This window comes from Anopheles coluzzii, chromosome 3 (assembly GCF_943734685.1).
Source record: "Anopheles coluzzii chromosome 3, AcolN3, whole genome shotgun sequence".
NCBI classification, from domain to species: Eukaryota; Metazoa; Arthropoda; class Insecta; order Diptera; family Culicidae; genus Anopheles; species Anopheles coluzzii.
Window position 1 is genome coordinate 12,192,709 of NC_064671.1, and position 15,393 is coordinate 12,208,101.

General features: G+C 38.2%; 1 protein-coding gene across 1 annotated transcript in view; it reads right to left on the reverse strand.

Moving 5' to 3' along the window:
* Positions 1–6,357, reverse strand: part of LOC120956511 (abhydrolase domain-containing protein 2) — a 33,314-nt gene extending 26,957 nt beyond the window's left edge. Inside the window, exon 1 of the mRNA XM_040378013.2 lies at positions 5,588–6,357. Coding sequence (XP_040233947.1) covers positions 5,588–5,742 — 155 coding nt within the window. The 5' untranslated portion in view covers positions 5,743–6,357. The remainder of the gene's footprint in view (positions 1–5,587) is intronic.
* Between the last annotated feature and the right edge of the window lie 9,036 nt (positions 6,358–15,393).

The window sequence follows — 15,393 nt, forward strand, 5'->3', positions numbered from 1 at the left end:
AATGAATTCAACTCGGAGCAAATCGGGAAAAAAAGATTAAAGTGACACACCACTCGTTAAGGTTACGAAAGCTGAACACTTTACCAGAAGGCTTATGATTTCTCTATATACGGAGGTTTTTTTCTAATAGAGATGTTGGGCAGACTGACTTCATTTGTTTCTTAAGATGATCACAAACCGAATGACCTCAGGACACCCTTGAGCAGTGTCGTAGTATTATGATACAAAATTCCAGGCTTACGCATACGCATCTCCAAAGGGTTCAATACTTAACTGCACCGAACAGCAACTCCTAGCAAATGCTGTAGAGTTGGTCATGGATCAAACGTTACCCAAAATTGTTACTGACCTTGACCTAGTGTAGATGACCATACATCTCAATATGTTCGCACATCACAAGACAGAGTATTTGGATGTCAGCAAATACCCGAAAAGACAACGTTTCCTAAAGCACAAGGACAATGTCTGAAGGACACTCTCAGAGTTAAGCTTGGAGTATTAAGTTTAGAATAGCTTACAGATTCACTTCAATAAGTCCTTAGCTTACTTACTAGCGTCGAGAGGCGAATGCTAAAAAGCCTCGTAAAAAAATAAAACAACAACAACTTACTAGCGTGCTTTAAATGCAGGCATGAATGATGATTTATTTTACGATGAAATATGAATTTGAATTTGGTAGAATTGCATGTATCTAATGCCTGCCAAATAGTTTTACAAGAAAACGTTCAACAAAATCAAACCTTTACAGCCTAACCATGTCTTGGGCAAAATGTACGTGGCAAACGTAATCTCTTGATGTTGTGAAATGTTGTTAAGTCCACGACTACACATAACGAAGTTAAAAAAGTTTGTAAGATCCTACGTTTCCTTAAAGTTGTACCAGTGAATATATTATTTGTTGACGCAGGTTGCTTGTAAAACTTCCCGCAAAAGGTCACGATCAAACCCAGTTCTAACTGTATCTACTGTTTTACAGTCCGAAGCTAAGAAAGAAAAAAAAGAACCATAAAAACTATCTAGATGTTGTTGCTCTAAACTACCAAACACTGTTTTTCCATCTACCTAAACTCGTTACAACTTTTGCACTGCACTAGCAATGGGGGAGGGGGGGGGGGATTGACCATAGGGTCTAGGATTTACCACCACCACCACGAATTGCGATTCGCAAAATAATTCCTTAGTGGCTGATCTCGTAGCACGGGTAAAGTTTCGCCACTTAGGTGCAACTAATTCGGCAGGTTAACGAAGGTGCTGGGGGTGTTAGGGTAAATATTGCCTTTCTGCAATTAGATTGGAAACGTGAGCTCTGTTCCAAAATACCGATGCGCGCTGAGGTCGGTTTGGAAATGAAAAAGTTTTACAGTAAATAATGGGAAGTGGGGCTAGCTTTACAGCGAACAACAATTGGTTTAATCAAGAAAGAATTTATCATGTCAGTATTTCTTGCAAAAGCTTGCGGTTGTCTCCTTTTTTATGTTTGAAATAAGAATAAAAACATTGCAGCCATTCGACTCATCGAGGAATGCTGACCATTTTCTCATGCCAGAGAATGCAAAGAATTCGTTAGACATAAATAGCTAAATCTCGAAAAGTGGTTTGATAACATCAATTTATGAATGTAATCAGTCAACACTGAATCTCCTCCCGGACATGCAGAAATCACAAAAATATGAAATGCCTTCAAGTAATGTACGCCATAAGAAGGCCTCTCTCATCTCATCTCAACACCAAACGCTGTAAGCTCATGTAATTAATATTCATCGAAATAGCGAATATTTAATCGTCTGCTGGTTTATGCATTCCAGCTGCCACCGCTTTCGCTGCCCCCCTTCCAATCGTTCCCAGCATTTTTGGTGCAAATGAAAACAAACAAATCATCATGCTTTATTCTCCATCTGCCCCACCCAGCGAAACCCGCAGCCGAGTATGATTGCCTATGGTTAGGCGGGGGAAGCCGGACCCAGTTTCCTTACGCGGATTTGGCAGTTGCTAAGTCGAGTTTGTACTTTACTCACCGTCACACGAAAAAGCCAGACGCGACCGATCGGACGATGATATCATCCGTATGAACTTTGGACGCAAGTAACGTGTCGCTGTCTGACGAAGCGTGCCCCGTCGACAAGAAATGCTTTTTTTAAAGCAGTGTGATAAGTGAGCGTATTCTAGAACAAGTCTAGCCCGCTGTGTCGTTATCAGTCGTATGACAAGTGTGCGAAGGCAGCACACGAATGATGTAAGTGTCGCATATGTGTGTGATTAGTCAGAAAGGGCATGTGAAACACAGTCTTTAAATAAACTGTGTGAACAAAACATTGCTTAGAAGAAAGGAAATGATAAAAAGGAGTATAGAAGAACGACTAATCCGATCCACTACACATTGTTGCATTCGACTACTGACGCCGTCGCTACTGCAAGTAAGTGATAGAGGGTAAGCTGCTGACGCATTCTTAGCCTCGCCGCCGCTAGCCATCAATGGGGAACTGACCTAGAAACGGAGGAGAGGAAGAAAGAAAGAAAAAAAAAACGCGACCAAAACGCCGGCAAACCGTTTACACAACCGGTTCTGCTTTTCGTGCCGTGCCGTGGAAACGCATCCAGCTGCGGCATTGGCGCAAGGGCGACTGGTCCTTCCCCCTACCAATATTTGTGTGAACGAGAACATTCTCCAAGGGTGTAAGAGGGGGTGGGGGGGGGGGGTGCTTTTATTGCATGCGTTGTAAATTTAAGCACATGGAATATTGCACCAACATCATCTAAGTTTGTTTACAACGTCTGCAGATCTCGTTCAATGGGATGGAAGCAAATATATATCTTGAGAAATAAATCACGGCAAAGGAGAGCACATACAATAAGGATGTGAAATGTTAACAGATCAAGCTCAAAATGTTCCAAAATAAGCAATTAAAGTTAAAACGTCTTTTCGGCATCGACATTAAAACGAATATCTTAAATGTTACGAATTGATACTTAATTCTAAGTATTATGTCTTTGTGTTTTAAAGGGGTTTGTCTATTAGGAGTTATCTTACGTATCGGAAATGAACGTAAGGTTCCACAACGTTTTGTTCTATTGTAAAAAATCGGATATTAGAATTTGATTGGATTTATACCGTTATTGTACGTAACTCTGTTATTGTTCCAGCTTTTAGGACTGGAATCTTTACTGATGCTATTAGATTTGGTAGATGGAAATGGAATTCGTCAGTCAAAATCGATCAGAGCGAGATGACATTTGAATTCTTGTCTCTAGTGTAATAACGTGCAGGGAATCTGCAATGGAATTTGTTTTGTTTTTTTTCTTCTGTTTGATCGACTCAAACGCTTGTTACCACGTGGAAAGCATGTCTGCTTTTGTTCAGCCTTCCATTTAATTGAAAATGGGCTTTTATTTAGGTTGTTTTAGCTCTCAGTCAGTTAAATTCCTCTCGGTACAGAATCTAGATAGGGCGGTCCGAATTCATTTTTGGAGCCGTGGTAACTTCTGTTAAACGGGCTTTCACATACCGATTACAATTCCATCTACCAAATCTAATAGCACCACACAAGATATGCTAGTAGCGGCTTATTAGTGATTGATTTGGTTCCCGGCCCATTCTTAACAAAAACAAACAACTCATTTTCAAACTTTATGCGTATTATTTACTATTTATTTCAGATATTTGAATCTCAACATTATTGAGTGTTATCTGAAGATAAATTAACGTTTTGATGATGTTTAAAGTTATTTATTTATTTATTTTTTTTGCCATAACAGCCTTTTAGTACGATATTTTTACTTTGTTATTTATGTTGCCTACTTCAGATAGGTCCGAAGTTAATTAGAGATTGTACAAAGCTGCGAATTGTTATGTAGACTACTCTAGGCTAGATGAATATTGTTTAATTGCATTGTCACTGAGTAAATAGTAAACTTAAATAATTGTAATAAATACTAACACAACAAGCAGCAAATCAAACGCAGTGAATAAGAATTAAGACGAATACTTGTAGAGAGGTGCCAGTCAAATAACATGTAACGCTGATTAATTTTACGGGTCAGTGCATTCTCAGGGTCGTTCTCAGTATACACACGTCTTGTAAGGTTAGTTCTTATTAATCTATAATTACGAAGCATTCTAGGTCGAACATTTATACTACATTTTGCCAATAGATCTGGCGAATCTATTTCACCGATAATATGCTTGGATCAAGATCAATACGTACATTGGGCATAAGCATGTGTCCTAGCAAGTGTGTCCAGACAAAATAATAAACAACCAGTATATGATAATAGATTATAATGAAAACTAAAATAAATAAAAAATAAATAAAAAATAAAATAAAAAATAACCACAAAACTCAACAAAAAAAAATCATTCGATTGAAGCGAAAATAATTTAAAAAATGCTTAAAAATATTACGAAAGTATAGACAACGTACAATATCGCTTTGTTACCTAACAAACCTTAAAATATTGCATTATTAATGTCATACTATATTAAGTTTCCACTTGAGGTAACATAACCGTTGATCAAACCATCGTTACATCAATATAATATTTTTGTTTTAATTTTTTGTTTATGTTTCAAAGGTGCAATAAAACATTGAACAAATTACAGAACCACGTGGCATGATTTGTTTCACCAACGTGCTAACTTTTGTTAACAGTTCACCAAACGATCCTCTCTCCATAGTTCCAATATCTTATTACGATAATTTACCGCATAATTGACTACCTCCCCTGGTGCATCCGATCCGGGTCTCGTCTCTCCCGTGAATTGTATGATAATTTGGTTGTAACTCCCAAACATGGTCCAATTTCCTGTTGCCCAGCCGTTCACCGAAGCGTGTGTGTGTGTATGTGTACAAGAAAAACAAGCAACACACGGACACGGCCGATTGTCTGCACCTTTCTCGACTTCACGCCCTTTTTCCATGCCCATGTTATTGCGACGTTTTTGGAACTTTCTCCATCAAACGACGTGTGCGCAAACACAAAGAAAACGTGAGGGAAAGGTAGGGGGGGGGGGTTGGAGGAGGGGATGAACGGTTGCCGCCTAACAGAAGGGAACCCTTTTTTGGGGAATGGAGCGCTTCCGCTACAGCGTATCGGTCGTCTCCAAGGCGACCGTAAGCCGCCACCAGCGCAACGGTTGCTTTGATTTTGAATTTGCTGCACCAAAATCGCCCCATTGTGCCTGGTGGCGGGTTGAAATGCGTACAGAGAAAGAGACAGGGTTCAGGGCTTTTGCGTTGTCCCTTCACACTGCTCCATCTCCACCAACTCAACACACACACACGACAGAAACGGTTCCGTATGAACGGATTCTTCCATCTAGACGCTTCCATTGACGAGGGAAAGCTTGGCCTTCGGTCGCGAAAATAGGCGACGGCGCAGAGAGGAAGCGAGTGCAAATGCGAAATCAAAACAAAAAGGCGTGGAAACACACGCACACACACACATGGAAGCGAATATGCGCCGCTACGTGTGGAGGAAGGTGGAGTTTTCAGAATGATGAATGGGAGCAGCGGCAGCGCTAATTGCTGCTCCGTTGGGTAGATGGGAGTGTTGGGGCGAAACACACAGAAAACACAATGAAATGACTTACGGTTCCCGTAGCATCGGGGCAATCTTGTTGAAGCACTCCATGAACTGGCCATCTTTGCAGACGATGCTGGGGATCTGTGGCGTGCTGCTGACGTTCAGTATCCGGAACAGTATGCAGAGTATGACGGCGATAACCGCCAGGAATGCGGGCGACATGCTGCTGCTGCTGCTGCTGGAGGAATTTTGAATTCACACTTCACGCAATTTTTTGTCACACAGGGACGGGGGATGGAGAGGGAGGACTGCGCCAAGTAGCGACCTGGTTGCCCGCACACAAGCACTCAACACAACTCTCGTTTTTCGCTTGCAATTCACAAATTCACCGCCTTTGCACGTTTACTGTAGCAGGCGGTGCACACTGTTTCGTGTATGTGTGTGGAACGAACTGCCTAGTGCCGCACACACTCACTAAAGGCTTCCAATTAACGAATCGCTTGGCCCTTACACTGTTTGCCGGAGCACGGACTACGGTTTCCACCTTCACTTTTCGAATTCAGCACAGGCAAAAACACACACAACTCCCCTAATCCTTAACCCAACTTCTTTGCATTCCGCAGTGCGGCTGTGTTTTCCGACCACAAACCACACACTCACACGCAGACTGAGCCAGCTGGTTTGTCCAGCGATAGGAAATGCTTGTTCCTTCGCAACACGGCGTGCCGATTGGCCGATTCGCCGTGAGTCGCTGTGGAAAACCCGTCTCGTTGCGCGTGCAGGGAAAATTAAACAGTAAACATTATCCAGCGGAACCTTCTCGGCTAGCTGTGTGAACCGCACTGCCCAATGGGCAAAGTTTGACACAGTTGACAGATGGTAGATGGCACGAGCACATTGCTGTCAATTAAGAGGTTTTATATGACGCTTCAGAACTTAGTTCCTTTTTTTCGATGTTTTTAGTTCTCAAAACAAAGGGTTTGAACTACAGTGGAGTGCCGTTTATCCGGGTACCTTTTATCCGGCTTTCTGTTTTCCGTGCTGTTGAGAAATGACAGTTCAATACAAAAGTGAAAGGTTGCGTTATGAGGAGGATATTTGAAAAATCGGTTGTAAGAGCACATTGTCATAACAAAAACCACTATAATTTATGACAGATTCCAAATATTCTCATTGAAAAAATATGAAGTTAATTAAAACGGAGTTTTTTTTTATCAGAAAATAAGAAAATTTCCCAAAGCCTCATTAGGAATTCGTGATAAAATATATCATTTGACTCATTATACAGGCGGTCCCCGAGATACACGGTACCTCTTATACGCGGATTCGGAGATACGCGGTTTTCTAAATTTGACAATTCTTTGAGCAAATTGTACTGATTTGACACATCAATTGCAAATTGCCAAATAATTTCCGTTTTGATCGAATGTTAAAAACTATTTAAAATGGTTTAAAACTGTTATATTCAGTCAGAATAATATCAAATAATTCATAAAGTGACTAAAACCACCCCTTACTTGCAAAATTACACGAAAATTAGTGATATTTTAGCTGGAAATCACGAGATTCGACTTACGCGGAAATTCGAGATACGCGGTATTTTGCGGCCGTTTTCGGTCCCCATTAACCGTGTATCTCGGGGACCGCCTGTACGTGTTATTCGCTTATCCGAGCGAGGTCAAGTCCCGAGAACTCCGGATAAACGGCGCTCCACTGTAATTGTAAGTAAATGAGATGAAAAAAGCATAAAAGATTTTTGCCATATATAAGGTTTATTTTAATGAAATGTATTTATATAATGAATTGAATTTAAATGATTTACATTGCTCTTAAAATTGGCGGATTAGTTCCAAAAACTTCAAAATGTTTTATTATTTTAAGAAATCGTAAGTTGGTAAAATTGCCAAAAATTCTTAAAATTGTAGAATTCACATTTTGAAAACTGTCGAGCATATTTTTATAGAAAATTTTTGGAAAACAAATATAAAGATATTTTCAAGTTTAACTTGCATTATTTTTTCGCTTGCTTTCGATTGTTTGAGAAAACGTACTTTGCGAACACAACTCAAATTTGATATTTGGGCACGATAAACGACAACTTCCAAATTTGTTAACTGGGAATTGTGAACGAATCCGGCTAAACGTCAAGCACGTCGACTGTTTGTAAACAAACATTAAACGTTTTTTTGTAAAATCAAAATTGGCACCAAAACCACTTCCCGTCCAATTGTTGACTGCTACTGAAGCCGCTACTGAACAAATCATGAAGAACTTTATTGTAAAAAGTATTGTAAGTATGTCATTTATTATTATATATTCCACAAATGACTGTGCAAGCAACATTTGTACTCCTATATTTTTCATTATAGGTCGTTGATGATGGAATTACATGTGCAGGAAAAAACAAGCTCGAGTGGATTGATTGATAGAGTCTGTATTCCGCTGTAATGATCCTTATAGAATTTCTTAGAGCCCTATTCGATGCTCGTTATTTTGATGTTTTTGAAAACGGGTGAAGACTATGGCCCTGTTGCCAAACGTTTGCAAGTGAGTGCATCGTATTGCATTGACATATGAACATAGGATAGGATTGTAAATGTATTCTATTTCCTTCAGAGTAACAATTACATGGTGCTCCTGTCAGCCCGATGTGTTCAACAGTGAGCGGATCATCAAACCATCAAATCAAAGCAAGAGATGGTGTTGAGGGTGATGCTACAAGTGTTTTAAGGTAAGCCCCTTCTTGAAACAAATCGGAAAAACATTCAGTCTATGTGACCTAGCTAGATGTTCAATCGAATAGGGCTAGTTTTATCAACTAATTACAAGTGGGTTAAAGCTTTGATACTCTGTGGACGTGAATATCGCAAATTTTATTGTTATCAATCGCTTAAAGCAGATTCTATTATTATTCTGGTCGGGCAATCTTCCAATCTCGAACCAACTTGCCTTTATTAACCATTGGTAATTGTCAGTACAATCCCGAGGGCAAAAATATAGGGGCAACTTGGATGGCGATGTCATTATTTAACAGCCAGAGAATGTAATACTATAAGAGAAGCGAGTTGGAGAGGACCTGCAACAGATGCAATGCCATCAGAATTTATAAATTATTTAAAGATTAACACATGTTCTTTCTAATTAAACTATTGACCTTCAAAATCAAAGCAGTACTTTTTTGAAATATTGTAGTTGAAAGATGCTCCATTCATTTACCTAAATGTGAACGATTTTTAATATTGTTGGATGTTTAAGTTTTTAAGTTTGAAATTTTATTCCTTGCAATACACAGGGTTTAGAAATATTATGTTTGGCCTTTTAAATGTATGTTTAAATGGTAGCTCTTCTTAAGCAATAATACGCCCAGTATTGAAAGCTAAAGCCGGCCTCATGGTACAGTCGTCAACTCGTACGACTTAACAACATGCTCGTCATGGGTTCAAGCACCGAATGGACCGTGCCACCATACGTGGGACTGACTATCCTGCTATGGAGGGGGTAACCAATAAATCACTGAAAGCCAACCTTACAAGTGGTACAAGCCAGGCCTTGACCGACAACGGTTGTTGAGCCAAAAGAAGAAGAAGAAGAACAGTAGAATGGTAACGATATTACCCAATCTAACAATGAGTATATGCAGCATACTTAAACACTTGGACTGATGTGATGTGTTTATCACTGTAAAAACTAACTAACGACATGAAATTACGTAGATTTGAGGCTTGTATGCTAGCCTTTTTGAATAACACATACCCCAGCATGAATGCAGTTTTTGTGTCATTTTCTACATGGAAGACGCGATTGTTCTCTCACGTCTTAAAACCACATTTGTTGTACATAAAAACTACTTAATAGCAACACAATTAAATATATGACTTTATTAAGTTTTATTTAAAGATCTAAATGGCCTATTCTGAATGGACTGTTCTTTTGGAATAAAAAATATTTCTATTCGCGTTCACACATTGGTTCTCTCAAACCCCAATAGAATTTATAGTCGTCTTCTTGGATTGTCGTATGTATGTTCCAGATTGTATCCCTCCAGAGCTTTTTCAAACAAATAGCCACTTGTCACGTTTTCCAACCATGTTCTTGCTTTTCTTATTTCATTTAATTCTTCTTCAGTATATTTCCACGCGTGCAAACTTAACTCATCATCATACACTTTTAAAATGTCTTGTTTAATTGATTCAAAAATAGCTAGATTTTCAGGAGTTTTTCCTGCAGGAAAATTAGCTCGAGCAGCTCTCACTATCCACCCATACTGCAGATTATCGATCCGTTGAGCAATTTTGCCCCATACATTGAAAGTCTTTGATACCCATTGAGTATGTCCAGCGTGGTCCGTCAATAGTTTCCAAAGTATGGGAAATAATGTTTCCACTATTATATTATCTAATTTAATTCGTATCGTGTGAGCTCTATGCATGTTTGAATCAGGATGTTCTGGTTTTATATATCCAGCCTGAAAATTACTAGCTCCTTCATGAATAATGCTTGTCACTGCTTGATTTGACACTTCAGAAACTTTTTTAACCTCCCCACCAAATCGAACTCCATTTATTACTCTTGATTTTAAGTGAGTGTAGCCAGTGTGTCTATGTATGTTATCAGAATCCTCATCCTGGAAGTTGGCTGAATTTCTTCTTGACCTTGTTGTTGGATTCCTGCATGAAGTTACTGGGATGGGGTTATGATTTGGTTTTCTAGGATCATCACCGCCGGGGCCTCCGGTACAATCAGTTCCATCTGATCGTGTGTTATTTGTGTGTTGGGTTTGTGTGTTGGGGTTTTCTCGTTTGTTTTCCTTATTGTTATGATAGTTTTGATTATTTTTAGAATTTGCTTGATTGCTTGATCCTTTCTCCGAGGTGACCAGGACATCAACAACATTATCAATAATGTCATATGTTTTTACTACTGTTTTAACAGCAACTTGAGCAGTTGTTACTACAGTTCTCACAGCCAAATTTCCAACAAAATTAGTAGCTTTAAATATAACGGGCGCCGCTAACACACCACCTACTACTGCTATACTAACAGCAGCTTGTGGGCCAATCAATCCTATGATAGCACCAGTTGTACCAACTGCTGCTGATTTTCCGGCGGTTCCAAACAAGAATGCAACCAAAGACATTTCTACTGCAGAATATTATAATTTCAATCGAGCTGACGGTGTAACAATAGATCGCTAATGGTGTCTGAAAGAAAAGAAGATTGGGAGCATATTTAACACTAGATTTACGGAACCCGTCAATTTGAAGGAAACTGATATTTGATGTGAAAAACAAAAAAATACGTTTGATGTCATCTTTATGTTTACTTGTCGTAAATTTATATAACATTATTTATTTATATAACATACATTTATACGTACCATTATGTGTGTTTGTAGCATAAATATTATTTCATAAATTTCAAACACCCATGTGGTATGCTTATCTCTACGAAGGCAGACGACGGGTTTGTTGGTTCCATTACGTATATTTAGTTTAGTTATAACATTTTTCTACAAACGTAAATATAGCAGTGAAATAGAAATCAAAACCACCCATTATAAAAAAAAACTTGATGAGTGATGATACTAAAGTGGCCTCAAAAGGAATTGCTAACCAACTTATTCCTCGTGTTTTTTGCAACTCAAGATATCGAACAAAATGTGGCAACGCATAGATATCGGTTCATGTGTTGGTGAAACCATAGTGACTATCAATAACAATACAATAACAATAACAACAACATTTTCGAAATCGGAAATCGGATTACGAAATGATAGCCGGCATCGCGAAGCTTGTTGATTGCCAACAATCGTTTAAAGTTCATTATCCGAGTTAATAGCCGGCATAAATGAAATGGTTAAAAGCTAACCAGAGTCGTTAAAAATTGCTAGAATTTAGCATCGCGATCGCATTGAGTTCATTTGTTAATTTAACCGACTGGTCATATGCCGCCGTTAAACAAACGACTGTCAAGAGCGTATGCGATGCAAATTAACAGTCGTTTAATTATACTGCTCGATTTTTTCCCCATGTTTGCCTATATGCGATATCGAGCAGTCGTTAACTGTTTTGACGATCGTTTATTTTAACAGGAATAAACAACAAATGAACTCAGTTAAACCAAAATGAACTTTAAACTACTGTTAAAAAGAGTTCATTTATTCGCGATGCCGGCTAATGTGTTGCTCATTTCCTTTAAAATAAACGATCGCCAAAACAATTAACAAAACGTATGAGGCTCGTAAAGTCTTTTAGGGCGTTCACAAGGACAGAGAAGGCGTGGTAGGCCCTAATTAAGGACGAAAAATGACTTATAAGCTATTACAGGGTTCCCCACGATGTATTGGTCGGTTCTCATAGTTGTTTGCCTGCTTCTCATATTTGTTTGGTGTATACCCACGATTTATTGGTTGGTTCCCAGAATTTTTTGGTTCAATTGTATTGATATTCAATCAGACGATTCCAATAAATTATGGGAACGAACCAAAAATCTATAGGATACGATGAATAAATCGTGCGACGAGCCCAAATATTTATGGGAACCGACCAATAAATTGTAGGAAACCCTGTAAGTTAACGGATTGGCAAACGAAGGCGTGAGACCGGGAGCAGTTTTGGACACTCCTGGGGCGTTAAGTCGTTCGAGTTAACGACTGTATCACGAAACCGGACAAAAAGGAACTGTTCTATTCTGATCCGAACAATTTGTGCAGGTTTCAACTGTAACATTCTATTTACCATAGCAGTTGAGAATGCCGTTAAATAATGAAAGGCACACAATAAAATAACCTGGGTGAAACGAAAACCTGCATCACAGCACAGTGGTGTGCTAGGCCAATACTTGATTTCATCACACCATTATGGTGTTTTCAGCCATTAACCAATGATTTCTTTACAGGGGTTTTCATGGGTTCTCATAATTTTTGGACAATTTCTTGACTCTTTCTTGCGGGAAATGAACTATATGTTATAGGAATTCGACTTTGTAGTATGCTTTTTGGACAAATTCGATAGGAAATTTTAATAAGTCTGCCTAGCAAGGGTACCATAGAGTCAAATATAAAGTTCACTTCTCTAAAGTAAATTGGATTGGATTGGAACCCCTGGAAATCCCTGTATAGCACCACAGTTGTGTGCGCGCTCGTCAAAGTGTTAATGTTAAATAAAAAAAAATTGTGTCAATTGTACCAATCAAATTATTCACTATCAACTCGAAATTTATGAATCATAATCAAAAGATAGCTTAAAGATTTGAATAAAACACAACACATGTAAACCATAAAGTTTTGACTTACATACCCGAAACCGATAGCGGAATTGATACTACTGTAAGGAAATTTTGAAAACGACCTGATTCTAAAGCGAAGGGATACACTCGGCTCTAAATGGAACTACTGTCTATAATCGATTCTCATCAGCTCATTTTATACCAGGGTAAATAAATTTGCACGGTTTTATCATTGCTAGAGGCCTTCGTTATCGCGATTCAAGGAAGTATTATCTCTCTAATGCAGGGGTTAACAGTAGGCGGACTTACGAATCTTAATGGAGGGCCTCGTGGATGGTAGTTTAAAAGGGAGTTTGAATACACACATTTATCCATTTTTGTGGAAAAAAAATCGATTTTTTTTTTTCACAAACGACAGATTGAAGACACAAAAATTATTACTCTTGTTCCAGCTGCTTATAGAAGAGCTGCTTTTCGTCGACGATGCTTCCAACGTGTTCATTTATCCAGATGAGATAGTACTCATTTATAATACTCAAATTCTTCACTAACTACCATCCGATAACTCTATATCATTCTGATTTACATGAAAGCTGTGCCGAGTCTGCACGTCTCTCCACTCTGAGGCCGCGGGGCCATGGGGTTTCTCAACGCTCATTTTCTCAAGCACTCATGAGTGCTTTTAAGAAACCTACATTCTCAACGTTTGTCGAATCGGCACAAAATCGGTTTGAGAATCTTTGAGAATCTTTGAGAATGTTGACTATGCAGCGATCGGCTAACTGAAATATAAGCAATTGTGCTATTTATTTTTCGATATTCACTTTGGAAAAGGTATTCAATATTTATAATTGAAAAAGTTTAAAAAAACATGCGATCAAAAACATATTTTCTATTTAAAGCTCCAAATAAAGCTTGAGTGGCTTTATCAGTTTCTCAGAGTGAGAAAAATTGACGACGGCCACGAGCTCGCGTCTGAGAACAAGTTTTGAGTGCTTGAGAAACTTAAATGAGTTCTTGAGAATGTTTTCTCAGCTTGAGAAAGCCCCGTGGCCCCGCGGCCTTATACTTTTAACATCTATAACAGCAACAAAACAAAAAAACTGTCAAAATAGTTTAAATTGACGAAATCGAAGCGCAACCATGGTAAAATATAAAATTAAAACAATGACATCGTATTTTTAATTCTTTGCATTTTTTCATTTTTACCCAACGATTGTTTGATTTTTGACCAAATTTTTTTTTCGAGAACTGTCCAGAACACGACACAAACATGGTTTATCAAATAAACAATCAGTTTCTGGAACAGATTTTAATTTCGCCTTCTACTTTAATCGTGTTTATACTTCCTGGTAATACTATCAGGTAATACTTTTTTTAAATCCTACTGCAAAGTTTATTCAAAGGAATTGGCATTGAGATAAGTACACATTCCTGATAATATTTATGGGAATTGGAAACAGAATTTAAAAATAGCTATCGTAAATGATAATATAGCCATGCGTCAATGCATAGCGGGCATTTACTGCGATGAAACCTCAAAAATAATTTCATTTTTAATGAATTTTTTTTGTTCAGTTAGTTTTCCGACCCTTTGAATATTCAATCAAGATTAATTCATATATTTAAGTTTTCGGAAAAATATTTTGAAGTTTAAAACCATGTAAGTATTAAATTGTTAAAAACATGCATATTTTATTTTCAATTTTGCAAAATCTTTCTTATGCTCTTCATATGCTGGAAAAAATTGAAAATCTTGCTTATGCTTAAATTTCTAGAGTAGGATTTCTTATGAAATTAAATTGAAGATCAAGAGAAATAAAAATTTAAAATTTCACAATAAAAATTCAGAAACAAAGAAACATTCCATTTTCGATGGGTCAATGACATATAAATTCCGGAATCATTATTGTAATGTTGTCATAGGTTCACGAGTAAACACGAGTTAGTACGATTTCATATTTCATTCAATAAGTACCCGTGCCGAAAAGTTTTATCCCAGCAATTGTTCCAAAATGCCCACTGTGCAATGGTAGCGTATATTCCTGAAATAACAACATTAACAGCGATAAAGAAAATAATTGATCTCGCTGCGAAATCCCATCCTGTTTTGAGAAACGATGAAAAATGTGTTAGTAATTAACATGATACATGATAAAAAATAAGTATCAAATAATTCAACAATGCAGACTCCGAACTGGAAGACAAAAATTCCGTGACCGCGAAATTCCGGTCCGTGTATTTTCGGCCGAAGATTGTGCATTCTTCGTGGTGTTAGAAGTGGTGTTTGCGATTCTTAACACTTTAAGCGCCGTGTCATATAAATTCGCATGACGGGTTTGCTCACCGTTCAGCTTTGCATCTGACGCTCAGTGATTCTCTTGAGAACGAATGAGGTAGGAAAGAGAGAACGAGAACGACATGTGCTACGCCGCTTATCGCAATGAAACAAAAGAGTGATAACAATCGCACGAGAAACTGTCGCTCTCATCGCTCTCTTGCCATGCGCTACGTGCTCACTCAAAAACTGTGACGTCAGGCTGGCGGTCAAAGTGTTAAATTCACGGCTGAATGTACCGTCGTTGCAATTGGTCAAGATTTTATATACGTACCACGACCTGAAAAGCAACTGGATATGTTAAAATT